This window comes from Zeus faber (genome assembly GCF_960531495.2).
Source record: "Zeus faber genome assembly, chromosome: 18".
In the NCBI taxonomy this organism is placed as follows: domain Eukaryota; kingdom Metazoa; phylum Chordata; class Actinopteri; order Zeiformes; family Zeidae; genus Zeus; species Zeus faber.
The window spans coordinates 24,539,696-24,567,339 of NC_137210.1; the positions used below are offsets into that span (position 1 = coordinate 24,539,696).

At 45.5% G+C, this 27,644-nt stretch overlaps 2 protein-coding genes across 2 annotated transcripts; one reads left to right on the forward strand and one right to left on the reverse strand.

Annotated features, from left to right (window-relative positions):
• Positions 1-1,701: 1,701 nt before the first annotated feature.
• Positions 1,702-21,628, reverse strand: parp14rs1 (poly(ADP-ribose) polymerase family member 14-related sequence 1; the record flags this gene model as incomplete). The annotated part of the gene is made up of 18 exons (XM_080018914.1): positions 1,702-2,343; positions 2,907-3,081; positions 3,170-3,315; positions 6,145-6,441; positions 8,062-8,673; positions 10,813-11,025; positions 11,545-11,721; positions 11,963-12,025; positions 12,839-12,997; positions 13,285-13,354; positions 13,626-13,847; positions 13,950-14,174; positions 14,310-16,567; positions 16,797-17,021; positions 17,825-18,043; positions 20,529-20,562; positions 20,685-20,788; positions 21,448-21,628. 18 exons carry the CDS (start codon positions 21,626-21,628, stop codon positions 2,060-2,062), a joined length of 5,664 nt encoding a protein of 1,887 aa, XP_079875040.1. The 3' UTR covers positions 1,702-2,059.
• parp9 (poly(ADP-ribose) polymerase family member 9) lies at positions 21,583-27,261 on the forward strand. Its single transcript, XM_080019156.1, has 8 exons — positions 21,583-21,784; positions 23,148-24,035; positions 24,179-24,394; positions 24,589-24,804; positions 25,038-25,098; positions 25,206-25,654; positions 26,121-26,283; positions 26,397-27,261. The coding sequence occupies exons 2-8, from the start codon at positions 23,178-23,180 to the stop codon at positions 26,732-26,734; spliced, it is 2,301 nt and encodes a 766-aa protein (XP_079875282.1). The 5' UTR covers positions 21,583-21,784; positions 23,148-23,177; the 3' UTR covers positions 26,735-27,261.
• Positions 27,262-27,644: the final 383 nt, after the last annotated feature.

Below are 27,644 nucleotides of genomic sequence, written 5' to 3' on the forward strand. Positions count from 1 at the left end.
GTCCGCTGCCCCTGGGAGGTCTGTGAAGGAATTGCAGGTGGTTGTTGTTTGATCATAGAGGACAGTGGATTATATTCATGTATCATATTATTATTATTATTATTATTATTATATATCATTATTAATATAATAATGCAATATTTATGTTTTAAGTTTGCACTTCTTTGTCTGCAAAATAAATGTTGTATTCGTGTTGCCAAATGTTGCTTTCGACACACTGAAAAAACCCAATGGCTTTGAATTATTGGATCAACTTCAAAGAAATTACATTTGTAAATACACTAATTGTGTCTCAACTTGAAATGAAAAAATGCACATGAACACTTTGACCTGAGAACACCTTAATAAACTAACCTATAGTTCATTTCGCAAATGGAATACATTTTCACTTTTTTAGTTTCTTAGTTGATCCAATACATATGACGTATACACTCAGAGTGCACTTTATTAGGTAAATATATAATCCAATACACCCACTCTGCCATTAATTCTACTTTAATGAAGTTCATAATGTTCAGTTTTTGTTGACATAGTCTGAAATGTAAAAATTCAATAATATGTTTATGACTGAGGTCATAGTTGAATGTTGTGTTGCACTGAACTGCACGGTATTGAGAGTTTTCTCTTTTTTTTTGTCCTCCCTATTGACATACAAGACGGGGACAGAATATGAGAAAAACCTCTGCCGATCAGTACAACCACCAACTATAACCTCGATACTAAAACACATAATTGAATTAACACCTCTTCTATGACAACAATAAAAGCCCTGAACATTAACGCCAACAATAAAGTTCACGCTTGTCTAGTTACCATATACACTATATGGCGTCCAGGGATCCAAAGGTAAAGTCCCGACCAAAGATATTTGTATAGCTATATAGTTCTATATATAACACCCTGACCTTACTCTGCCCTAACAACTCCTCTAGGTAAAGGACCCCATAAGCTGTGGACCCCAACATGTATTTGATCTTCCAGTTTGATCACACGAGACAATCCTTCAGACCAGCCTGCAACAGGCTGCCACTGGTTGATCACTGAGGTGGGTCAATCCTTCCAGATGGGGGCGCCAGAGACACCACCCATATAAAGGGACTGTACTAATCCGGATGTCTTATCAATTGAAAAATCCACCAACTCTATCCTTCATCAAACATGCAAAGTTCCCAAAACGGAATATGCGTGCAATTACTACAAAAATATTTTGAGACTGAAATTATTAGACAAAACAAAACAGACAACACAACGGTTGTTTCAGGTAGAAGAGATTTATCTTTCACTTTTTCCTTCAACCCATAACCAACAACCTCAAATATATCACATGATTTCCTGGAATAGCTCCGGCACACTCCCATTAATTCTCCTTTTCGAAAGTTAATATAGGTCTCTGAGGTCCCCAAAACATGTTTTTTGATTTATTTATTTTTTGCTGAAAATACCACGAAAAGATTTGTGCTGGTCTGTGCAGCCAACACCAGAGCGGTGCCCATGCCGGGCTCTTAGCTTCGACATAAATGCTAGCGTGTCTGAAGCCTGTGCGAAAAAAAATGGTGCGCCATCGCAAAGGTATTTCTCAAGCTGTGGGTGGAGTTACTCAGATAGGGGGGGTGGGGGGGGGGGGGGTGGCCTCATTTTGATGAGCCCCCACTTGACATAAGGGGGGGGGGGGGCATATATGAACGGCATTTTGAATCCCGTTTTCCAAAATAGGCCCATCAGAGACCAACATGTGAGTACACAAGCCCTGAAAAAGTGTTGTTTTCTATAATATGTCCCCTTTAAATCATATCCAAACCTGTTCCCCTAAAATACCAAGATGAACCACGTGAAATACAGGTAAATAACAGGTAAATATATGAGAGTAAATAAAACCCAGGGCAAATTATGTGAAACAATTTAAATAGATTTGGTATATATTTTGTATATTAGGCGGGGTATTATACTGAAGAACCATTAACTAGCTGATCATTTCCATTAGCAGCCAACAATCGTTCCCCCTTTTTAAGGCATTAAAAGTGTACGGAACATGATGTCAGAGCTCTCTGTAGAGACAAAGTTAGATAAATGTAATCAAATATTCAGGACAAGCCCGAGAGTCGTGGAAAACGACAAACATGGAAGGATGGGCCAAGTTGTCCACGACACTGTCGAACTGATGGATGGAGGAGGGCGTCTTGGCCGGTGGCACGATCATGCCCGCTTTTCCCTGAGTAAAATCCCCCGTCACAACAAGACACAGGTACATGAACTTCTGTCCTTTGGGGTCTGGCTTGGAGTAAGAGTCGTGGGCCGAGTAGTCGGCTCTTACTGCAAAATATGTGCCGTTGCCGTAAGCGGCAGCTGAAAATGGGGAAGTGACAGAGAGCGTTAGTATGCCAACGACTTGGACAAAATTCATTTCCTATCTCAAAAATGGCTGTCTGAGATCTTGAAAGGAATAGCACAAACCTTTACAACTAATCCAACAGACAGGGGTAGCTGGTACAAACGGGCTAACAGGGCTAAGCACTCCCGATATTTTTAAGAACAAGATGAGAAAAATATGTTTAAAATAAAAAACATCCTAAATGATTCCCTCTTATTCGTGAGGTGAAAAAGCAGGGAAAAAAAGACAAAGACAGGGTTTGAGTAATGTCAGGTTTTGGCTGGGGTATATAATTTCTGACAGGCCCCAAGGTCAAAGACCAACAATTATGTCCCAAAAGCAAAGCGCATTTTGAGAAATAATTGTGCTCAGTTGGAAATGGAATTCTGGCAAAGTGGGTTTTAAAGCACCACTGCTGTTACATGACGAGTCTCTGAAATGCGATTCTGCAGTGTGAGTTATTGACAGACATCAGGACTTTTATTATCGCTCCCACCCAATATCACCACCGGCTGACTGCTCTAAGGTACCGTCTCACCATTCTGGCCAGCATAGCTCCTGTTGAAACCCATCTGGTTGATGTGCGGCAGCGTTGTGTAGCAGGTGCCGTGGAAGAGGCGCCTCACATTGTTCTGGTGACCGTTCCGCTGCTCCATATCCAGCCTTTTGATCTCAAGACTCTTCCACAAGATGGGGTTCTGAATCCTTTCAATCTGAGGGTGTCAAGGAGACACTTAGTGGAACAGTTACCGCTAACCTATAGATATTCTGCAGTACTTCTACCGCCTGGTGTCGTTTTACCTTGAGAACCCTTCGGCTGCATGAGACCTGGAACAAATGTAAAACTTCAGTGTATTCTGCACTTTTAGGCGACAAGGGCACGATGTGGCACGAGGTATCAGGCGGCATAGGATCCCAGTGCCAAGGCAAACCGTCAGCCTCTGGAACTGGAATTACAATGCACATAAAGCATTTTTTTACTTTAATATATTAGACATTTAAGTGCATGAAAAACAATGAGGGAAAGCTCTTATTGGTCCGTTTTTTTATCGGTTAGTTTAGTATTTCTGTTTTCTCCTTTGTCACCTCTTCCACTTTGTCCCTCAGACAGAAATTCTTGAATCACTTTATTCAAGAACTTGCAGCATCTGTCATACAATGGCTCCTTGGTTTTAAACCTTTTGACTATGTTAAATACCTATTAGCTTACCTATTACCATATAGCTGTTTCATTTTTGGATGCAATGTTAACCTTGTCGCAAGGTTGTGCAACAACCTATCAAGAACCACCTCTACATGTCACCTCTACCACATACATGCCAAACCCAAGAGGATGAGTTTCATGTTCCCGAAATTTCCCTTCAGTGACAGTTGACGTTTCACCTCAAGCTTAATCACCGGGATCACCTCAGCCCCAGTGCTTATCCTGCCTGATCCATCTCTCCCATGCATCATAGAGGTAGATGCGTCTTGACGTGGGAGTAGGTGTAGTTTTGTCTCAGCGGTCTTCAGACGACAAGCGCCATCCGTGCACCTTCTTCTCCCATGGTCTCTCGTCCACAGACAGAAACTAGGATATCAGGTCACAACCACCCCGAATACATCTAAAAAGCCAAGAGACTAAATCCCCTAAACAGGCCCAGTGGGCCATTTTTCAACAGGTTCAACATTGTTTACTGTTACGCCCAGGCTCAAAAAAACAAAACCAGATGCGCTTTCCAGACAGTTCAAGGAGAGTGATCCTGAACACATCCTCCTGAGCTCCAGAATCATGGCTTGAGGCCGCTAGGGGAACAAGGCAGTGATAAGACGGGCCCAACAGGAGGAGCCAGACCTAGGTAATGGTCCTCCAGGCTTTCTTTTTTGTCCCTGCCACTGTTCGCTCCCATGTGCAACAAGGGCGGCATCCATCCCATCTCGCCGGCCATCCAAGTACCACCAGGACCCTGGACCCCCTTAAGAGACAATTCTGATGGCCAACAAGGAAACAGATGTCCATTATTTCGTTGCTGCCTGTTTCACCTGTGTCCAGAGTAAGACCTCTTGTCTGCGTCCGGGTGGCCTCCTACACTCTTTACACATTTCAAGACGCCCCTGGTCCCATATATCCTTTGACTTCATTCCCGGTCTTGCTCCATCACAAGGTAATACTGTCATCCTAGCTGTGGTTGATCGTTTTTCCAAAGCCAGTCCTTTTGTGACTCTGCCCAAACTTCCCACAGCCCAAGAGACTGCAGATCGTATGTGCCAGCATGTCTTCAGTGTATGGCCCCCCTCAAACCCTGGTTATACCTTCATAAGGACGGTGTGTGGCGTCACGCGCCGCGCAGGGAGTTTGTAGCTGCCAAATTCTCCATTGCAGAATTCTCAAGAAACCCACAGGTGGCAGTAGAGAGAAAGTACCATGTGAAGCAGGAAGTTGTAAACAAAGATCAATTTTGGCCAACGCACTTGCCGGGAACGCCCCTCACGCCGAGTCACAAAATCTCGGAACGTCGCTCAGGGCCCCACACACCATGGCACCACCACCTGGTGACATCATTTGCGTCACACGCTCGCTCGCGCTTGGGGCAAGTGTAAAGCTCGCTTCAGGCCATTGTGTCAGACAGTGGCCCTCAATTCACCTCGAGGTTCTGGAAGGTATTCTGCACACTAATTGGGACGACAATCGGTCTCTCTTCTGGTTTTCATCACCAGCGGCCCAACGGCGAGGGTCAATCAGGACAACTCTGCGATGCAGCATTTAAGCCAATACCACCTCGTGACGCAGTCGGATCATACACCCGCCCCTTTGGTCATCTATAGGTATATTTCCCTTTGGGTGTCGGTTTGGATATCAACCACCTCTGTTCCAGCACCAGGGGGCAGACCTGGGGCAAAGGACAATTTGGCGCTCCCTGGCTCTCAACAGGCAACTGGTCTGGCTTTCTGCTAGAGAAAGCCAGACCAGACCCTTCAGCCTTGGGGGGGGGGGGGGGGGCAGCCAGGAGCAGTGGGCAACATAAAACAACGCACCCCGGGACATATGTCCATCGCTTGTCAGATGACGATGTTGTGCATGTTTTTTGGTGGGAGTCCTTACTAAACCCCATGTGAGCATGGGCACGTGTCTCATGCAAACTTCACACAGAAAAGCCCCTAATTGGGAGAAAACCCACTGGAGCACGGTGCCAACAGCGCCCCAGGCGGGAATTTAACCCAGGGCCTTTTGCTGTGAGGCAGCAGTGCCACAACATACACACACACACACTTGTTGGACTTTCGTCAGGTCCATGGTGCTTGCCAGCATTTGGTCGACTGGGAGGGCTACGGGCCTGAGGGATGTTGCAGGAGACCTTCCTAGGAGGGGGGGTTTCTGTGAGGGACCCCCTACCCCTCACCTGGACACCAGAGTCTCTCTGAGGAATCACGCTTCTGGAGACTGAGCTGATCAGGGCTGACGGCTCTCAGCTGCATATTATCATAACCTCTTCTATACAAACCTTGCCTTGCGTTCCCTCCGTGGTGACCTTAGTCCTTTTTCAAGTCAAGTATTTATGGAGTTCTGTTTTTACTGTTTTTCCTCTTCGAAGTGGTTCAGTCCCTTCAGCCAAGACTCTGTTTTGAAATATTTTCTTTGGGTTCAATTACCTCAGCCTCGTAACAATATTACGATGCGGTCAACAGAAAATATCACTCCCCCGCTCCCCACCTCTCCTCCAGTGTATCAATTACCAACCGGCGAACAGGGTAACGCTTTCAATGTGCAATAAAAGAAGAAAAAATAGAAAACTTACACATAAAGCTCCTACACTTGATTTTCGTTGCACTTATTTCACCCAAGTAATCCGATGATGTGTTAACTTCTTCATCCAAGTCGTCCGCCTCGGTAAGCGCTTTAATGTCTTTGTCATATTCCATTAGACGTTTTTCCCTTGATGTCAGTTGTTCCATTAACTCCTGCAAAACGTCGACATTTGGGTTTTTCCTTAACAAAACCCCCTCGATTTTGTTCAGCAACTTTGTGGTAGCTGTCCGAATGGCTCCTCTGGTCTTTTTCAGCTTGGAAATGTTCTCCGCCATGGCTCCTTTGACTTGTCCAGCCATGTGAACCGTCCCAGAAAAGGTTTTTTTGTGCTCCGGCCCAGCTAACTGTGACATCACTTACTGTGACGTTATCAACCAAAGTCTAATTGTGATGTCATTTATACATCTTCATATATGAAGATGTTCTGTTGAGATTCCTTAAGATGGGGGGATTCGCTGTTAGCGCCCTCTGTTTGCTCATTTTTGGTTGCACTTGGACACATTCTCATGACAGGAGATTAAACTGAGGTGAATATTCTCTTTTGTGGAGAAGCCCACCCAATGCCATTGGTAAGCAGTATACAACAAAGGATGAGAATCACTGACCAAATATTTTTTCGACAAAGCATCAAATGTTCTCGGAGCCTGAATTCAATATGATTGCCCGCGTACGGTGCGGTGAAAAAGTTCTCCTTCCTTATTAGTTCCATTATTGCACATTTGTCACACGAGATGGTTTCACATCTTGAGAGAAATTGCAATATTATACGAAAGGTATCTGAGTTAACACAAAACAGGTTTTTTTTAATTACAATTTAATCGATTTAATGAAAAAAGTGGTCAAACGCCCATATCACCAGATTATAGCAGTTATTGCTTCTAAAGGTGGTGCAACCACATTAGGTTTAAAGGGGACCTACGATGAAAAATTATTTTTCAGCGCTTGTGCACATACATTTGGGTCTCTGATGAGCCTACTAACACACACACTGTGAAACAAGACAACCCAGTCAGTTTTTTGTGGGGTCCCGATTTCGGAAAACAAGTTATTCAACAAGCCGTTCGGATTTGCGGCCTCTACACCGACGCTCTACACTCCTACGCACAGTAATTGTGCTTTGAGATTCTTTTGGCGTTTTCGAGGCATACCTGCCAATACCTGTTTGTACCGGGATTGTCTCGTCTCGACCCTTCTCTCCCAGTGTCCTGTTTAAATATTTTTCCCGTAAATCTCCCGTATTTTCAAGGTGTGGCGGTAACGTTGGCCGGAAGGCTGCCCCGCGTGAGTGGCTGCTCGTTTCTCCAAACAAAACTAATAAAAACACTGTTTTCATAATAGATGTATATTTATCTTATTTTATTTTTCCGACGTTTCCAAATAGAATGAAACAAAAAAAAGCCCCGTGTGTAAGCCACAAACAGTTCCAGCGCATGGGGAGCAGCAACTCATTTGCATTTAAAGCGACACACATACTGAAACATTCCGCCGAGAATAGGAGGGTTATTGAAGCATGTTAGAATGCATAACGTGAGTGGTATTTCACGCAAAAAACATGTTTTGGGGAACTCAGCGACCTATATTAACTTGTTGAAAAGGAGCATAACGTGGCTCCTTTAAAGGGACAATTACTTTTTCAAATTGGTGATTAAGGCCGTTAACTGTGTATGTGATAACGCTTTTCACCAAATAAATGAAATACTAACGTGTGTCGTATATTTCTTCTCAAGGTCTGAAACCAATAAGTGTGACCATATGCAATAATAGAGGTTATCAGGAAAAGGCCAAGGACTTTTTCACCAATCTGTAAGTAGATAAAGCATAAAATGTGATCAGTTGAATATTAAACTAACACTTCAGTCAACTACGTAAGCACCGCATGCTGACACATCTGAGTGACAAAAGTTACCTTTCATTTTGTCAATGCGCCTGACTTGTACACTTCCACCCTGGCCGTCGGTGGCAGGGCCAACTGGAAGCCTGACCTTGTGCACTCGGCCGTGGATTTTGACGTCTACATCGGGCTGCTCGCTTTCCAGCGCCTGCTCAAGATGGAGGTTGGTCATAGCGTCAAAGCTCTGAAACTGGAGGCCCTCAGGCTGGTACTGCCACTCAGCCACCGTGGCCGCCAGTTCCACTCTCTTCTTCAGCTCTTCCTCGTCTCGGGCCGCCTTCAGCATGTCGTGGATCTCTTTGGAGGCTTTCAGCACGTCCTTGCTCATCCCCTTGATGGTGAGCAAGGCGGAGGGCTTCACGTGCTCTATCCTGATGCTCACGCACATGTCCATCTGGATGTCGTGGATGCGCTTGTGGTCGGCGGCGGACAAGCTGAGGATGGCTTCGTCTTTGATCGAGATTTCAAATTGCTCCGTGGATATCAGGTCATTGATCCACTTTGCGGCCAAGTCCACATGAGGTTGCGATTTCCCACAGATGTGGAAGCACGCGGGTTCCATTTCCCGGCCCTCAATGACAAAGTCTTCATCCTTCTGGGGCTTGGCAGCTCCAAAAGTGAACAACGCTGGAAAGACAGAATTTCAAATGTTATACAAAGACAAGTCACAACACGCCATTAAAATAAGCTATGGTTTTTTCAGCGCACAAACACAACCAAGAGTTTTTATCCGGGCCCCATTCAGCAATTGGCTTTAACGTCACATTTATACTGAACATGAGAAGCATTGGAAAAAAGTGCTTTTGACTACTTCTGGCTCCTACCATCTAGAAACTATCCCAGGTTATTAAACTCACAAGACCTTGGTTTAACATTATGCTCAATCGGTGGATTTGTAAACATGGAAACCGTTTGCCCTGGTATGAAATGCGCTTTATTAATAACGTGTTTCTTGACTTGACTTAATGCTATCAGCAGCTTCTGCGCCAGGATGAAGCGGCTGAGGGGACAGTTAATAATGGTGCAGGGGTAAATCTTTTCATATAGTAAAACAGTAGGCCAATTTTTGCATTTTTTTCCATCCTGCGGGTGGCAATATAGTGGCGTTCTGACTTGATGCAAACAATTCCCTACCTAACCTTTCTAAATATATAATCTAAATATTTGGGGCGGATTGCCAGGTCACCACCTAAAATTGGTCTGGTGATAGGTTTAAGGAAATTCATTGATTTAACCATGCAATAGCCTCTGAAAAGGCTAAATAACAACGACACAAGACTACTGTTCAAAATCAAATAATACATTTATTTCACAGCGGTGGCGAAGTCAATATTAAACTTGTCTGCGATTCCCTAAATTGTGTCTTTGCACAATTCAGAGAATGGGAGCACTCGGATCATAGCTCTACAAGATGCTAAATAATATAATATAATTTATGAACGATTCTAACCAGATGTCAGAGATGTCTGCTAGAATCAACAAAATAATAGCCAAAAAATAACAGCATCAGGGTTGCTAAGTAAAAAAAGAAAAAATCATGATCAGATTGTTTTGTCTATCTTTGTGCTCATGCCGTCTCTCTCTCTCTCTCTCCCTCTCTCTCTCTCTCTCTCCCCCTCCCTCTCTCTCTCTCTCTCTCTCTAATTGAAAAATAGAATTAGGGTCGAAAGTTCTATTTACAACTATTTACAGTACAACCTCGAAAAGCAAACAAGGCTGAAGTGATGTGATCTGTCCGTCCCGCCTCCGCTCCTTTCAGTACCGGGGAACACGGCGTGCGGCCCTATGCAAACAGCCTGAACGTACCGACATGCCAAACCAGCGCAGAAGCAAACCAGAGAAATTCTCTCTTACCTTTCCTCGGCGGAGTTGCAGCCTCCGGCCGTGAGGTTCAAATCTAATAAATAAATCTCTGGACGACGCCGCGACAAACAGCGCTGTCCATGGTGCTGAAATAACAGCGCTTACGAACCGCAGAAAGTCCTCTCGCCCTCCTCGTGCCTGGCCATCGGTAACCATGTCCACAAATCCACACAAGAAAACCAACAGGATCGATCAAAACCATTCCTGGATTCAGCAAATCTGTATTATGATTTGTGAATGCAAAAACGCAAATAGATAAACATATCTCTCTCCATCCACAGATAAGTGATGTCTTACTCCTGTTGTGTTAAACATTGTACAAATAAATACATAAATACAGCATTGTTTGTGTGTGATTAAATATATACCCATGTTTACAAATGGTTCTTTACACTTGTGGATCCTTTGCTTTTTTCTTTTATTTCTGACACAGATCTGTGTCACAACAGGGAGGGAGGGGAGTGGGGGTGATATTGGGCTGGATCCCGGACTGGACTGGACTCTGGACACCCCTTGAAGTCAGTTAATATGGATTCGTAGATTTCATTACATATATTTGTGAATTGTGACACAAAATGCCCGGCATGTATAACTTACCTCTAGAGATGTCAAAATTATTACATAATCGCCTGATCCCTCTTAATTGAGCAGGTTGCAGTCTTTCTGTAAAATCGTTAGAACATGTTTCCATCCAACTTTCCAGGGGACTTTGAGACAACATTCGAACGGACGCAATAAATTGAACATCTTCATCAGTTTGATCGGGGCGAATTAAGTGTCAACCCAAATTTTTGTGTTTCCTCCTGAGGTGGAAGTGGATGATTACGGCATTCACAGTGGCATAAAATGGACATAAATGACAACCGGCGATTTGAATGTTGTGATCATGGCAGCCCTACTTACATTTTATTTTACCCCACAGGCCTCCTCCTCCTTCCTGGCTGTCAGTAGTGTGCTCCTTCTTCTGCAGACTCAGGTGGAAGTCCTTCATCATGGCGGGCTGGAATATGACGATCCGGATTGTCGCCAGGGGACCCGCAGCGTTCTGTCCCACCACATCCACCACCGCGTCAAACATGGCGTCCGCCACCCGGTCGGCCGGCACCTTGCCCTGGCCTGAAAGATGCTTTAGCGTTAGCGTAGGTTAATCACTTTAGTTTAGTCATTTTAACCTGATGTTCCGTGGTGGAAAGTCTCACAGTAAAAGCACCTTGTTAGTGTACTTAAGTTACAATTTTCAAGGAAGCTTTTGACTTTTGACCACATTATACATCAAAGTAAATACACAGTCACTTTATTTATTTTTAAATAATTTATATTAATATTTTAAAGGCAAGAGGAACCAATCCACTGAACCAGTCTGATTGTGTAATCCTGTATAGGAGGTTCTGTTACTAGTTATTACTAATCCTAGGGCTGTAACTGTAGTAAAACCCACAAAGATAACCCCTAACCAGTGTCTTACTGTATTACTTATCACGAATATTTTCAATGATTATTATTATTATATAATTATTATTATAATAATTGTTTGATTATTCTCAATTCTCTTATCATGATGTGTTTTTTATATGGTATATAAAATATTCTAAGTAGTATGTACCAATACTTCACCTGTAGGTACCAATACCTCACCTGTACCAATAGCAGGAAATGAGACGGAGGTGTAAAGGTTTTTTGCACACATTAGCAGAGCATCCTTCACAGCCTGGGTGATCTTGGCTGGGTCTGTCTGTCCGGACAGATGGAGGATCTTTTTACACTTCAAGTTTCCCGGCTGCGTCATTATCATGCCTTTGTTGAGCTGGGCAGCTGCAGGTAAAGAGAGCGTTACTACAGTTGTTGGTTTCATTATATGTGTAAACGATATAATGGAATATAATATATAATATTTTTATTTTATTTTGTTTTGATGGCAAATTTTTACTTAAAATAGTTCGAAATATGTTGAAAAATAATAATTTAATTAAATGTAAAAATATGTTGTGTGTGTAACTTGTTGTGCTATACAATATAATATAGTATAATAAGTGTAGATATGACAGAACCTTACCTAGTTGTGTGCACTCAGTTAGTACAGTGTTACCAGCTGCATTCAAAATAGCCTTGGACACTCCTGGAAGAGTGAATGGGTAAAATTTAAAAAAAACATTTAAAATGCACTGTTTCAATGTTAACTGCACACGTTTACTCCTGTAAAAAAAAAAAAAGTATATAATATATATATATATATATATATATATATATATATATATATATATATATATATTTAGAGGTTTCCCCAACTACCTAACTAGTCGACTACTACGTACAACCACTACGCTGCTCTGTTGGCAGGAGTCGACTAGTCGTGGACAACATAATTTTTGTCAGTGTCACCAGATTTACAATAATTATTGTATTAGTCAAATAATTTATTAAAATATGTATTTACATGTATATCTTAATTCAGCTTTGATCTCCTGAATAATTTAATTTACAAAATGCAATTGACAATATTTTGGTGTAGCCTATGAACCGACGACACACGTACATCCCCGCCTGACAACGTTGTAGTGGCTTCAAAGGTGAAACTTGATGGATTGTAAAAGTTTGGGGTATTGATTACTTTAATACTGCCTCCGATAGCTCCATATCACAATGCCCCTCTGTCTGTTTCCACTCCACAAGTCTCCTTAAACTAGTACCAGAAATGTGAGACCTGTGTCGAGCCTAATATAGGGTGTAATCAACTGCTGATGGACTGGTTTAGGAACTCCAACCACCAGTGACCGTTCAATAGCGTGGGTTCTTCTTGAATGCACAATCACTTACTGCTTACCTTGCCTTGTGTAAAACAAGGACGTGATGCAACCTCTAACAGAGACGGACATTTCTTTTGGACGCGAGGAGCTGCACACGGTGTGACGCGTCCAGGTATGTGATTTACCTGACTGAAGGGAGAAAGATTCATCAGAAGAGTTGACGATGACGTCGGCCGTCTCCTTTGTAATGTCCCCAGTTGCAAGCTGTATCGCCACATTTCCCATTTTGGTTTCGTGCACGCCAGCGGCGGTTGTAAAGACTTTCATGAAGGGACCTTGAGGAACTGAACAACACATTCAATCAAAGAAACCTTGATAAGCAAGGAAATATAGACAATATTAAAATCTAACAATGTGAGCTATCACCAAGAGAATGGTCATTAATATGAAATGTGCTGATTGGTAAATAGGTTAAAACTCCATTTGACACCAGTATAATCCTTTAAGTAATGACATCAAGAACATAGTATGGCTGTGTTTCATTTATATGACAGCAGATTTTTTTCAAGTTAAGCTAAATGACACCATAAAGAGTCATGGTGTCATTTAGCTTAACTTGATTTTTACCTACCTGCATTCTTCGTGGGAGCTTGACCACCTGAGGTTGGACCGAACCGTTTTGTAAATTCATCGGTGAAAACCTGCAGACGGAATCATGACCGAAAATAAGCCTGGCAACCCCAATGCGTCACAGAAGCAAATCAACCCTAATCTTCTGTGCCTCTCGTTCACAACGATTATTTGGTTGCTGAACCTGAAAAGTTCCCATCGACCGGATGGCCTATCCTATCCACCGTCTGTAAAACCCCTATCCTCCATACAGCATGTATTTCCCCTAGATTAACAGCATAAAGTGTTCAGCTGCACCATTTGAATCAATGTGACGGAGGTCAAACGGCTGTTGGTTTCTACCTGGATTGTCTCCGTATCACTGGGATAAAGGATGATCACCACTGTTGCCAGGTGCTTTGGCTGTCTCGTACTGCTAAACCTCAGGACTTCATCCAGCATTATGGAGGCTGAAAGGTCTTTAGGGTAGCCCAGGTTCCCACTGCCAATGGCTGGGAAGGTTATGGAGGTCTTACCAAGGTCCTCCGCCCGCCTCAAGCAATCCTCAACAATCCCAATCAGCATCTGCGCAATATAATATCAAATAAACAACACATTCCAATGAGCTAAAAGGTTAAAAAACACACACACACACACACACACACACACGAACCTTCTGAATCTTACCTTCTGAGCGGGTCCCTTGTCCCATGAAGGAACAACTGCGTGGAAGACCTTGTCGCTCTTCAGCTTGCAGCCACTTGTGACAATGATGTCGCCATAGTTACCAGTGGACTTATTTTCAACCACTAGCTTCTGAAGTTTGTTTCCGGCAGCAGCAAAAATAGCCTTTGACACGGCTCCCGCATGCAGCGCGAGGTCCTGTCCCATGGTATTCACAACCACCTCAGACTGAAAACATATAACAACATGTTCGCAGTTGCATGTCAATTACTTTATTTTATTTTTCAAGTCTTTGGGAGGTTTACCAATGAGATTAGTCGTTTTTTTTACAATTTTTAAATATTGGGGAAAATAACAAATTACCGTAGTTTCTTGAATATTTCCTTTTGTCAAAATGATTCTTAATCCCTCGTTGGTGAGTGCTTGTGTGGAGGGGCTTGTACTCTGAACATGTCCTGCATGCGGTGATTGGGAGGTTTTGGGAGGCCCAAATAGCTGACGAGGACGGATACCGTGATTGCCAAACTTCTTTTTGACGGCTGTCTCCATAGCCTCAACCACAATGTCCTCGTTGTTCACCAAATGGATCTTCTTAAGTGTGTTTTCACCATACTGGTCATCACAATGGTCCTTCACTGCTCCGATGATGGTGTCGGCACACAGGGCCAGAGGAAAGCCCAGGTTCCTGCTGATGGCAGGCAGGGCCAATGAGAGGCAGCCGTGTCTCGCAGCAAGCTCCAGGCTTCCTTTGACGGCTCTTCTCAACTGTCCCACGGCCTTCTGGGTGTTAGCCCGATCAAAGCTGGGCCCAAAGACGTGGATTATCTTCTTGCAGCGAAGCAGCCCCCCTGCTCCAGTCATCTTGCAGTCACCGGGTTTGAGATGTCCATCTCGGGCAATCAGCTCGTCGCATTCCTGCTGCAACTGAGGGCCGGCGGCTGCGAGGAGTTTTGCTGAAAGACCTCCATTATGATTCAAGTCCCGATTAGATGCGTTGACCACTGCATCAACTGTATACGTGCACAGATCAGCATTGCACACTGCAATTTCAATTCCATCCGATGTTTGTAGCTGGTAAACAGGCTTTTGGAATGCTCCGAGAGCAAGGTCACTCTCTCCACTGCCAGGTTCATCTACCAACTGGACCAGACACCCAGTATCTTTCAGTGCCGCAGAAACATACATCGCCCCTTTATCATTAAAGAATACTTTTGCTCCGGGCTTGGCAATTTTTAACTCTTCATGAAAAAGTGAAGAAATCAGGGCTTCGAACAAGGCCCTGCAGTTTATGACATGATGTCTTGAACCACTTAAGGTAATTTGCCTTTGGCCAAAAGAAACAACCACTTTGTCCTCCACTTTGTCCGCCCAAGCGTTTCGGTTGTGCTCTTCAATATATTTGACGATGACGTTGAATTTGACCCGTATTGTTTCTTCAACTTCAGCATGCTGGTGAAGGAAGTCATCCAGTTGAGCACAAACTGGTATCACGCTGTCATTGAAGCCTGACACTACTATTTGCTGAGAATTGGAGGTTCGGATCTCAATTTTTCTGAAGCTGTCATCGGTAGGATCATCCAAACGTGCCACCAGATCTTTCCATTCTGGAGTCTTCAGAACCTCACAGTCCTCAACATCGACATATTGAGCCACCAGCACTGTTCCCAGTTGTTCTTCGGCTTTATCCAAGGTGCTGTTGGAAACAGCGAGGAGGGTCACCCTGGTATCATCTATCTCTAGTGCTGCATCTATTTTATTAGATGTGAAGAGAATGCTTGTAAGCTTTTGTTCATTGCCACGTTTCAGAAACTCAAACAGGAAGCGGTCCAAATCTAGTGGCCTCCTCCTTAGTTCAACCATGCCATTTATTACCCTTTTACTTGCAGCCAAAACCTCGTGACTTAGGCCATATAAGGTCAAAATCTCACTCTCCTTTTTATATACTATTTTAAGATCTGGGAATTGATCTAGCATCTGGTCCTGAAGGCGATCTTGACTGAGGATTTGGAAAATAGCCGGCGATAACTTCAGCTGTTCTATTATGCTGGCCTCCTCTCTCTTAACCCTTTGTGAAATGCTGTTCAAGAGTTGATCCAGAGCCCCCTCGAGTCTGAGAACATCATCCGTGAAGCCAGCCACCGACAAGACACCTTGGTCTTTATCGGGGACGACAACCACGGGCTCATTGGACACCGCCTCTTTAATCTGCCTTCCACACTCTTCCCACACTGATAACAGGGGCAGAAATCTCACAGTTTTGAATCCCGCCATGGTTTGACTGAAGGCGGCCTTCACTCTCTGAGTCCACTCTTTGAGTTCCTTGGCGTTCACTCCTTTTTGCTGGAGCAATGCCGGCAGAGGGCTAAGAAGCGCGGACGCCGGCTGGAAATCAACTGTGCAGAAGTGCTTCGCCAGGTCACCGCAGATGGTTTCTTGAGCTCGGCGCTGGCCACGAATGAATGTTGAGACAGGCGGATCAATGCTCTCAGAGAACGAAGCTGGAAGTTTGAGTGCGGGTCGTTCTTTGCCGTAAAGAGCCGCTCCTAAGGATTCAAAATATGGAAAGACTTTGACTGGTGTCTGTCCAATCAGGTGCTTCTTCTCAGTGATCCTCTTGACAGCTAGTGAAGGGAAATAAATAGATCTTTGGTCATTAAAATTACCCTAAGCTTCTTAATGTCAATCATGAAAAATGTACACCATGTACAATACAATTGATGTGCATTGCTCTATATACTGTATATATAAAAATACAATTGATTTCATCAAAGGTTATTAAAAACGCAATCAACATTCAGTTTAATCTATTTAAAAAGGTGAGTATCTTATGCTGTACAACTATTACACTACCTTCAGCAGTTTTAAAGGTGAGTATAGCAGACTGTTCCTCCTCCTTTGGGGTGACAGAGTCTATCTCTGCACCTTCGTTCTCCAAATACAACAGGAAGTGGTCGAGTTTATCATTTGGGATTTCTTCAACTATAACTTTAGCTGTGACTTCTAGAGGTCTCACACATAGGTTCTTCGTCTTAAATATCCTGTTGCTTTGACAGCTTGAAATGAAAGTGTCCTTTTCTGTGGAAGAGGAGAGACAAACCTAAATCAACGAATCACACAGAAAATCTGCTAACTAAGAAAAACATATGGAAGCCCATTTACGCCAAAAGAAAATCTAGAACACAAACAAACAAAATAAATTTCATAATTATGACTTTCTAAGTCGAAATGATGAGATACTAAGTCGAAATTTTGAATTTTTAAAATTATACCATCATTATCTCATAATCGTGACCTGAGTATCTTATAATAAAAACTTACTAAGTGAAGAATCTCATAATTATGAGAGACTTAGACTGACTTAGTGTCAGTCATCATTATGGGATACTCGTTAGATTTATTTTTTCTGGATTTTTTGTCCTTGGTGGAAATGGGCTTCAATGAAAACAGGACATTTCACGGCGTGGGCGAAATCAAACTTTTTAAGCACAAGCAGTGATGTTTCATCCGGTACCCAGTGTTTTATGTTTACATCCAACGGCGCCAAAAACGAAAACATCCAGCGGCGCCATTGTTGAAAGACTCACTGAGACAAACTTAAAACGCACTCTACAGCATCAAAATCATTTCCTACACACTTAATAAAAAAAACCTGCCAGATTTGTTGGCAGCTCCGCCTCACGGAAACACAAAACTGTAACCTCGGCTCGGCTGCAGCTCTTTTTGTTGGCGGCAAAGTTCGTCAATTACGCGGGAGGAGGCAGATTTCACTGTCCGTGACGCCATTTTCACGGATCTGGTAGGGCCACAACCTCTACTCGTGTGAAAAATGCCTTAGAAACACCGGGTGCAGCAGAAGTACACGGCTATACCTTTCCCACTTGAGAAGGAGACCACGGCACAGCCGATGTCCGGCAAGACCTCCAGGCTGTAACTCAGTGGGCCATGGTTCTTTAGGATGTTCTCCACCAACATCTCCAGGTACTCCTGGTTCTTGTCCCGGGGAACGTTCTCCAGAACAGCGGAGGTGGAGCACCACACTGGGTCTGCTGTCTGGTCCTTAACGCTGGACGCCCTCTTCCCCGAGTCATCCGCGGCAGCTGCAGATCCATCCAAATATGGATCAACTGGCGGTGGAGCAGGGTTCATAAGGACGCATTAAAAATGTATTTATCTGTAGAGATAAGCTCATCTCTGCAGTTAAGGAATGGCCAGAGAGAGTGCGAGTCATACGCCACCTGCATGATGATCTCACCGTTCATTTATTTAAACTAAAAGAATATGATATTGGTCGGAAAAGAAAACCCATTAGGTAAAGTGAATATTGCCTTCGTTGTTAATAAGCAGTTCTGGAAAAATACATTTTCAAAAATGACATTTTGAACCAAACCCAATGCATTAACAGGAAACAGGCTATTGTCTTAAATATAGACTCTAGATTTAGGCACAGGAGTGGTGTCTCATCTTCATGTTTTGCTCAGATGCAAACTCAATTACAAAAGTCTGACAACTTGCAAATTATTTTTTTTACTAATTTTGGACGGTTTTAAATAGGGTGGGGTCCGATGTTATTAGCTTGCATTTTATTGATTGATCCATTAAGAACGGTCGACAACCAATAGATTTTGTTGGAAACCCTAGATTGATAGGTACATACAGTAGATAGACAGATACAGATTTTTTCAGTCCACCACACCCACTCCCCCGGCTTACCTTTACTCTGTCACACTTCTTTACAACTTTCCCGGGTCCTTTGTTTTCGTGCATTAACTTCTTGTATTATTTATTCAGGTATATAGTGTGTATTTGTTGTGTACAATGATCTTAGTATGTCATTATTATTAAACCCAATATGTATATTTAGTGTTGTATTTATTTCTGCTCCCTTAATTACCATTTTATGTTTACAAAGTTGACTCTGAGACACACATAAGAATTCCAACGTGCCTGTGCTGCCCTGTACCTGTGCAAATACATCTAAATGGCCCCAATAATGTTCTTTGGCCTCTAAATGGCTGTTTAGTGTCTAATCTCTGTCCTGTAGAGGCCACTGTTGAGAGATTTCCAAAATGACCTAATGGAATATGGGGTATTTACTGACGTATTTCATGTCGTAGAACAAAACGTGAACGTCTCTCAAGCTTGTGTGAACCACCGACCTTATTTCAGGCATCTCATTCGAAACTCATTTGAAAAAACCCATCGACTTGGGGACGAAGGAATCGGAAGTGCAGAAATGCAAACTCATTTCCCGGTTTTAGGACTCATTCCTGCAGCACTCTATAGAGGCCTCTGCAGTACAGGACAGAGATTAGTCACTAAATGGAGCCATCCACAGGCCAAGTAATGTTATTGCCGCCATTTAAGGTGGACTGAACATTTAGAATAAGGAGCTGCCGATTAAAGTAGCCAAGTTCAGCCTGTGTGTGTGTGTGTGTGTGTGTGTGTGTGTGTGTGTGTGTGTGTGTGTGTGTGTGTGTGGATAGACAGACAGACAGACAGATAGCTTGACAGACAGACAGACAGACAGACAGACAGACAGACAGACAAAAGGGCTGCGGCGGTTATCGGTGTTACACGGTGTTCAGCCGTACACCTATTACATTACTTGCCCGCCGCCATTTTGCTCTTTTTATACAGAAATAAAACCCGTTGACTTCATTTTTGCGTATCAGTGCCGACGTTTATCAAATGAAACGAACTCCAGTTTGTAAAATACTGAGCGTGTTATCGACACTTGCTCTGATTCTTCAAAAGTGAAAGTGAAAGTGTCTGCTCGAGTCGCACACAGTGTGTTTACCACCAGAGCAGAGAAGGCTCCGGGAGACACTGGACCAGGTCCAGATCGGGACCTGTCCCCCTCCACCCGGAACTAGTGACCGTGCACAACGGGGGCACCTGTACGATGTCCGGTGTTACAGGTGTCGTGCCAAAAAGTGACCGTCCGCCCAAAAAGTGCTCGCAGCTCCTACCTTGTAACCAAATTGTTGTCGATGCCTCAAAATCGCTTGGTTTCTTTCACGAGGGGCTATGTTTTAAAGATCACAGCCCACCCAGTCCTTTTCACCTGTGGAAATGCCTTTAAAGGGCCAAAAGCAGTAACATGTCGTTTTCCCCTTGCCAAAAGGTGAGCGCGGCTCCTACCTTGTGACTGAAAGGCTGTTTCGGCCTCAAAATGACCTGATTTCACTCTTGATGGTTGTATTTGACAGAATATAGCCCGCCCAGCCCTTTTTACCAGTTCAAATGTATTTAAAGGGCCAATACAGAGCATATAAAATCCAGTTTTGCTCTTGTCAAAAAGTGACTGCAGCTCCTACCTTGTGACTGAAAGGTTGTTTATGACTCAAATGAATCTGTTCCATTCATGAGGGTTATATTTGACAGATTATAGCCCACCCAGCGGACGGAAATCCCTTTTTGCCGGACGATCACCTTTTGGCACGACGGCGGTAACACCGGTGTTGTGTCATGAGTTTGGGGAGGGTTCCTCACCGTGGCACCCCCTAACAGACGGACAGACAGACAGACAGACAGACAGACAGACAGACAGGCAGGCAGGCAGGCAGGCAGACAGATACGTACCTGTCTTTGCGACGTGGCCTGATGGACTGTCCCCCTGGTGGAATGAATTTTCCGTCACATTCTGACCTCTGAGAGCATCGGACGTAAAACAGTTTCATAACAGCAGCCCGAGCGGTTCTGCTGGTGCCGGTGTCGGCTTTGCACTCGCTCCACTACCTGCTGCCGTGGATCTCCGTCACCGGGCAGGCGGACGGTCATCCTCAACACCTCGCCTCCCAGCTGGATGTCGTGGAGCTTTTTAGCCAAAACTCTTTGCCGATCTGCGCGGGGAGGAGGGGGGGCAGACTCCGTAGTAACTCAGTAAATACATTTAGAATTTATTCACGTGCCATATACCTGTAACAACACTTTATCCCGCCCATAGGAACACTTTTTGATGTGGAATTTGACGGTTGCTCTGGGCGGCTGGCTTTTAAGTGGTGTACCCCCCTCTAACGTATTTCATCAGAGTATTACATCACCCTTCACTGGCATTGGCAGGACAAATTTAATACATTTAGCATAAATGATGTACCGTGTATGCGTCATATGTGTGTGTCTTCAAAACATAATATACAACCAATTTATTTTATTTTTACTTTCTTTTATAATCTTCGGAGTACCGGCTGCAGTACCCCCAAAGTACCCCTAGGGGTAAGAGTACCCCCCCCCCATTTGAGAAACACCCCTCATTCTGTATATTCTTATATATATTGACCATTTATTTTTGACTATTTGTATTTATAGTATTATACAGTACTACAGTATATGTGTACATTTGACGATTTTGATTTTATTTGTACTTTACTTAACTTTTTCTATGTGATTGGATTATTATTATTATAATTATAATTATAATTATTACCATAATAATAATTATTATGTTCTTATGTTCTTATTTCAGACATTGTATATGAAACGCCGGCCTGAACCCCCTCACCCTCGTCCTTCCTGAAGAGCAGCAGCGCCACCGGGCTCTGGTCCTCGTACTCCACCCGACACTCGCCCCCGTTCGCCCTCTTGCTTTGGAAGTATTTCACCAGCTTGTTCCGCAGCTGCCTGCCGATGTGGCCCCCGGTCTCCGGCTCGGCGAGCAGCGCGTACGGGTGCGCGTCGTCCATTTCGCCCGAGTGAAGCGGCGGGCGGACGGAGGTTCGCTTCCTTTCACTTTCCTTTCCCGAGAAAACGCGACCGAGGGGAGGGGAGGGGAGCGGAGCCGCCGCGCCCGCCGACTTTCTGTTCGCGGGGCGCGGAGGAAGTTGCAGCGGACGGAGGCGGTGAGTCAAAATGAATGGATAAAACAAACAAAACACCCCGTTTTCGCTCCGGCGGCGACGTCGCAGCCGCCACGTCTAAACTCCTGAATATGTGCGCGTCGGTGGGTTTGTGCGTGGGAACGTGCGTTGTTGTATATTTGTGCGCGTTTGCGCTGCCTTTGCGTCGCTCGACTCTCGCTGCGCCTCCGCGGCGCTGCTCGCGGCCCCGAACCTGATCCCCAGCGCCGCGGCCACTTCAAGTCTTTCGCTTGTTGCGTGTGTTTGGGGGAAAAAAAAAAAAATGTCTTCACCCCGTTCCCAGCGATAACGACAACGACGAGAGATGCGGGCGCTTGTCCGGCTGTGGGGGCTGGGCCTCGTCGCCACGGCGTCTCCCGTAGCGCTCCGTTGGCACCGGAGGATAAATCACCTTCTTTTATTTGACTCGGCGAAGGAGGCGACGGAAGGAACCGGGTTCAGTGCTCAACTTACTCAACTTTATTCCATTTGAAAGACCTTGAGGCGTATTCCACTACATGTCACAGCAAACACAATATACCTGTATACTGTGTGTGGGCGTGGGTGGGTGTATATTTTGTCTCAAAAGCCGTGTCTGGATCCATCAATCTGCGCATCAGTTTTCTATTAGGCCCCTAATCTCGTAACTAACTTTGACACCACAGACACTATTTATTTATATCAATAAAATCAGGATCTGCATGAGCACACATCTGCAGGAAAAAAAAAAGGTACAGTAGTACTTTATGAAGTATCGTAGGCTTTGTTATACTCCTGGATGCTGGATATGACAAGTATTATTTTTACTTGTCATACGTTCAGTACATTTCAGAGCAAGTACTTTTACTTCAGTATAAATACCATGGGCCGTGCGGATTACTCAGTTTGGTGTTGTCTGAGTACTGCTTCCACCACTCAGAGTACGTTCAATAAACGTACGCGGTACGTAGTTATAAAGTAGATGAAACAGGATACCCTTGAAAAGCCACGGGTACAGAGTAAACACCGTCAACGCTTCTGAGGCTTCCTCCTACACGCCCGTCCTGAATGTGAGACTTTCTTAAAGACATTTCAACGGCGCAGTTCAACACAATGTCACCGACCCAGTCCCGCGTTCCGCTGCCGGTCGACGCCCCACACCGGGGGGGGGAAGACGCTCTTTGTGACTCTGAGCCCCGAAGCCCCCGACCCCCTGCCGGCGCACCGCTCGCCGTTTAGCGATATTACGCATGTCGAGTGGCCAAATTACACCAAAATACCAAGCCTGCGGGTCATCCATGACCTCAGACAAAGGTTTTGCCGTCGACAGATTCAAGCAAACTGTCCAAACCGCTGCCATGCTGATCACCTTTGCTTCATTTTTCAGGCTGACGCCCGACCGAGTCGAGCGTTCGCCATGGCCTGCAGACTGGAAGTCCCCGCCAACCGGGACATGATCAAGATCGTGAGACAGTGCGGTCCGACTCTTAAAAATGTCCTCCGGAGCAAATTTGGATGCACCGCCGACTTCCTCGGCATGGATTCGGCCCCGGAACCAGGGTCGGGAGCGTCTTGGTCCGGGCCCCCAAAGACAACCCCCAAGAAGAGATTCCACGTTCAGCTGAGGGACGGCCTGGAGGTGACCGTGTGGAAAGCCGACCTCACCGCCTTCCCGGTGGACGCGGTCGTCAACGCCGCCAACAACATGCTGGACCACTGCGGCGGTCTTGCGTACGCGCTGTCCAAAGCCGGCGGCCCCGATATCCAGAAAGAGAGCGACGCCTTCAAAAAGGACCATTTTTCTTTTGGCACGGGAGACGCGGCGGTCACCAACGCCGGGCTTCTGCCGTGCAAGAAAATCATTCACGCCGTGGGGCCGTGTTTACCGAGTGAACCAACCGAAAAAGACGTGTCTCTGGCCGAACCTCTGCTGGAGAAGGCGGTTCAGAGCGTCTTTCACCAAGCGGCGCAGCACCGTCTGAAATCCGTGGCTATTCCCGCTCTGAGTTCCGGTCTGTTCAATTTCCCCCTGGCGCAGTGCGCGGACGTCATCGTGGCGACCGTGAAGCGTCACGCCGAGCGCAGGGAGAAAGGCAGCCCGCCTACCCACGTCCACCTGGTGAACCACGACGAGCCCTCCGTGCGCGAGATGGAGAGAGCCTGCCGCGAGAAGCTGTCTGGCAGCCCGTCCCCCTCCATCCAAATCTCCACCTTGACGGTCAAAATGCAGCAGGTCACCCTGACTCTGAGGAAAGGGAAGATTGAGGAGCAGGAGGTACGTACCGTGAAGCACACCGCGAGGGGCTAATAACCGCCGACGTGATAACATGATCTTGCTATTCCTCTTTTATTTCATGGTTTCAAATCCGCGCCAAAAAATAAATAACAATCTCTCTGCGTCTTTCCGTCGCTTCTCAGACGGATGTCATCGTGAACACCACGACGGAAAACCTCGATTTGTCCGTCGGTGCGGTCTCCAAAGCCATATCACAGAGAGCGGGCAAACGGATGCAGCAGGAAATGGAGGAGAACGCCAAGCACCTGCAGCACCGGCGCCTCGTGTTCACACAGCCGTACGGTTTGCGGTGCAAGGAGGTGTTTCACATCCTGTGGGCTTCCGAAGCCACAAAAGAGGTGTGGGACGACCGGCGTCCTCTGCTGCTTGCATGTACAGAGGATGACAATTCTTAATAAAATTAAAATAAATACACAAATAATAATAACATTTTAAAAAACTGTCGCACACATCAATAATTCACGTTTTGGGTTTGCGGTACGCCCGTTTCGGCACTCTCCCCGTTGAACCCCGTCTGCTTAACTTTTTCCAGGTCTTTTTCCCCGTTATATCGGAATGCTTGGTGGCGGCCGCCTCCAGGGGCCACACGTCCATCGCCTTTCCGGCAGTCGGCACCGGGAGCCTGGGTTTGCGGAAACGTGACGTGGCCCAGATCATGGCGTTAGCCGTGAAAGTGTTTGCCGTGGACAGTTTGAAAAGGATGGATGTGGACTTTGTTATATATCCTACTGAAGACGATACCTTCATGGTAATTTGGACATTTTCTTCTTATCTCTCCATTTGTTGTTGTCATTGACAAGTCGCCATTTTCCGTTTCCCTTTTTAACAATGTAAAACAAAACATGTTGCTGGAGGTGGCTTATGTATTATGAATTAGGATGTTATTTTACACTTGTCACACTAGATAAGAAGCGCAAGGCGGTATGTGTTTGGTCAGTACGGCATAAATATTTTACAAGATTTATAACTTGCCTTCACTAGTCTTTTGAAGCTGAAATGAGGACCCTCCAGCTGGACTCGTCTCCTCCTCGCTCTTGGACCGGTGAGAGCCAAACCGTTTTGGAGTCATCAGTCCCTGCGTCTGGTGGGATCATATTTTGTGATGGGGTCGAATCCTTGATGTTTTTCTCCTCTCCTTCCACCGGACAGGACGCGAAAGTCCCAGCGAGGCGACGCCGCCGCCGCAGATAAGGCTGAGCGCCGCGTCCCGGGAAGCGGCGCGCGAGGCCGCGCGGTGGCTCGGCACCCTCTCCAGCTCCGTCAGCTACGTCATCCGTAACAACTTCGTCCAGTACTTTGGGGTGCGCGAGTTCCAGCGCCTGCAGAGCTGGACCGGGAGCGGCCTCGTCATCCAGGAGACTTTTCAGAACGGCAACGCCGGAATGACCGTGCGAGGGGAGCCGACGGAGGAGGTCGTGGCCGCCGGGCTGCGGGTGGAGGAGATGCTCTGCGCCGTCCAGGAGGAGTTTGCGCGAGAGGCGGAGCTCGCCATGTCCCTGCGGTCGACCCGGAGCGTTTCCCACGAGGCCAAGCCGGTCGACTCGGCGAACTTCGCCCACGGAGACGAATTCAGGCGAGCCGGGCTGCAAATAGTCAGGGTGAGTGAGTGACGGAGGGACGGGATACGACTATTCCTCGCACACGCTCTGGGGAAAGGGGCGTCTCCAACCGGGTGCGACCGCCTCCCGCAGAGAAGGACTCTCAACAGAGAGTAAACACACACATTTCTAACAGATGTCGTCATCGTGGAGAAAGAGCAGATAACAGAATGGCAACAGCAACGGAGGTGGACAACTCCTAGTTGCTCTTAGTCCCCGATAAAAAATAAATAATTTCACAATAGACCCCTCACCATGAACTCCCTCCAGTTGTGGGCTGTAGATACGTTTTGTTTTCGAATCATTTTCAAGAATTTACCCTTCTAGTAGTTTGAAAATAACCATACAAACCAATTTTTTGTCCCCCTCCCCGCACGTCTGTTACACGCCGCGGCGTCAACCTCCCGTTTGGTCACGGGGTTTTTTGTCGCCCAAGCTGACGCGGGCGCTTGCCTTCCTTCATCAGGTCGACAGGGTGGAGAACCCCGCCCTGAGAGACGTCTTTGAGCTCAAGAGAAAACAGCTGGAGCTGCGCGTTTCCCCTCGTCAAATGTACCAGCGCATCCCCGCACAGTTCTGCGAGATGGTCAGTCACATCGGGTTTCAGAGGGAGTACGCGCCGCCCGAAGGTAAGTGGAATCAGTAGTAAACCAACGGCGGCGCTTTCATTCAGTTCTCTACGCCTACAGAGGTGTTTTTATTTCACCGTTGATGGGGCTGTTGTGTTTCTCTGCCCGGACAGAGGCAGCGTTCGGGGAGGGGATCTACTTCGCGCGCAGCGTCGGCGAGGCCCAGAAGGTGTGGGCGCACCAGGCGCCGCGGGAGGAGTTCCTCTACTTTGTGCAGGCCCAGGTGCAGACGGGGAACTCCACCCCTGGGAGGCCGGACCTCATCCTGCCGCCGCCCGTGGGCGACGACCCGCTCGTCCTGTACGACAGCCTGACGGGGGGCCCCGGCGTCTCCGTCGTCTTCAGCGGCCACCAGGCTCTGCCCGAGTACATCGTCGTCTGCGAGAAGCCGGTCGAACCACCATCGTTTTGCTCAGAGATCCAAACGTTAGAAATGAATGTTCCCCGATGAGATCATAGAGTTTTTACCGGCCCAAAAGGTCGGCTCGAGGCGAGATCTGTGATGTCATACTCCAGAGAACGGCAAGAGGTTTCATGTGGAGTCTGAGTTTCTATTGATATCAACAACTTATTTTTGGCTTAACTTTAAGTAAGTCATAAGTCATATATCTGGTATTAGATGGTTTTATCTTTGGTATCTTAAAGATGGTGTTTTTATTTTTAGATTAATCACAATTTATCCTTGAAGGTAAATAAGAGAATACTCTTTTACAGGGGTTTTAGTGATCAATCAAATAGTAATGGGGATCAATATTGAGTTTTACGACTGTAAATCTGTACTCGATCATGTTTAGACAAAGATAATCAACATGATAGCAACTGCATAATCTGTAAACAACAGTATGACTTCTTCTTTTTAAATAAAAAATACGTCTGGCTCCACAGCAAACCAAGGCAACTGGATAAATGGAAATCATGAGTATGGATATTATAAATGCATACTGAAATGGATATTATCCCAGACACTGAAGCTAAAAATAAAACACAATCTTGAGAAGTTGTCATCATTTTGAAACGTTACTTCATCTCAACATAAACACATCTAGTATTACCTCAGTTGCACAACATAACTCCTAATCTCTAAGGCCCTTATCAAACCAGGCTTTACCACATCAGTTCGTATGTCGATACGAAACTGAAAAACCCAGACTCGTGATTTAAGGGTAAGGGAAGATGATGGTGCTAGCGCTATTTTCGAAAGGTTAAATACACTTCTTAACACATGAACGTCGTTCTGCTGTTTGAGGAGAATTAAAAATGATGCCCTCTGCAAATCAAGTGTTTTGCTTCTGACCCCGAGAAGACTAAAGCTGAACGACTCAACAGTACAGCTCAATTGATATAGTATAAATTTAATAAAA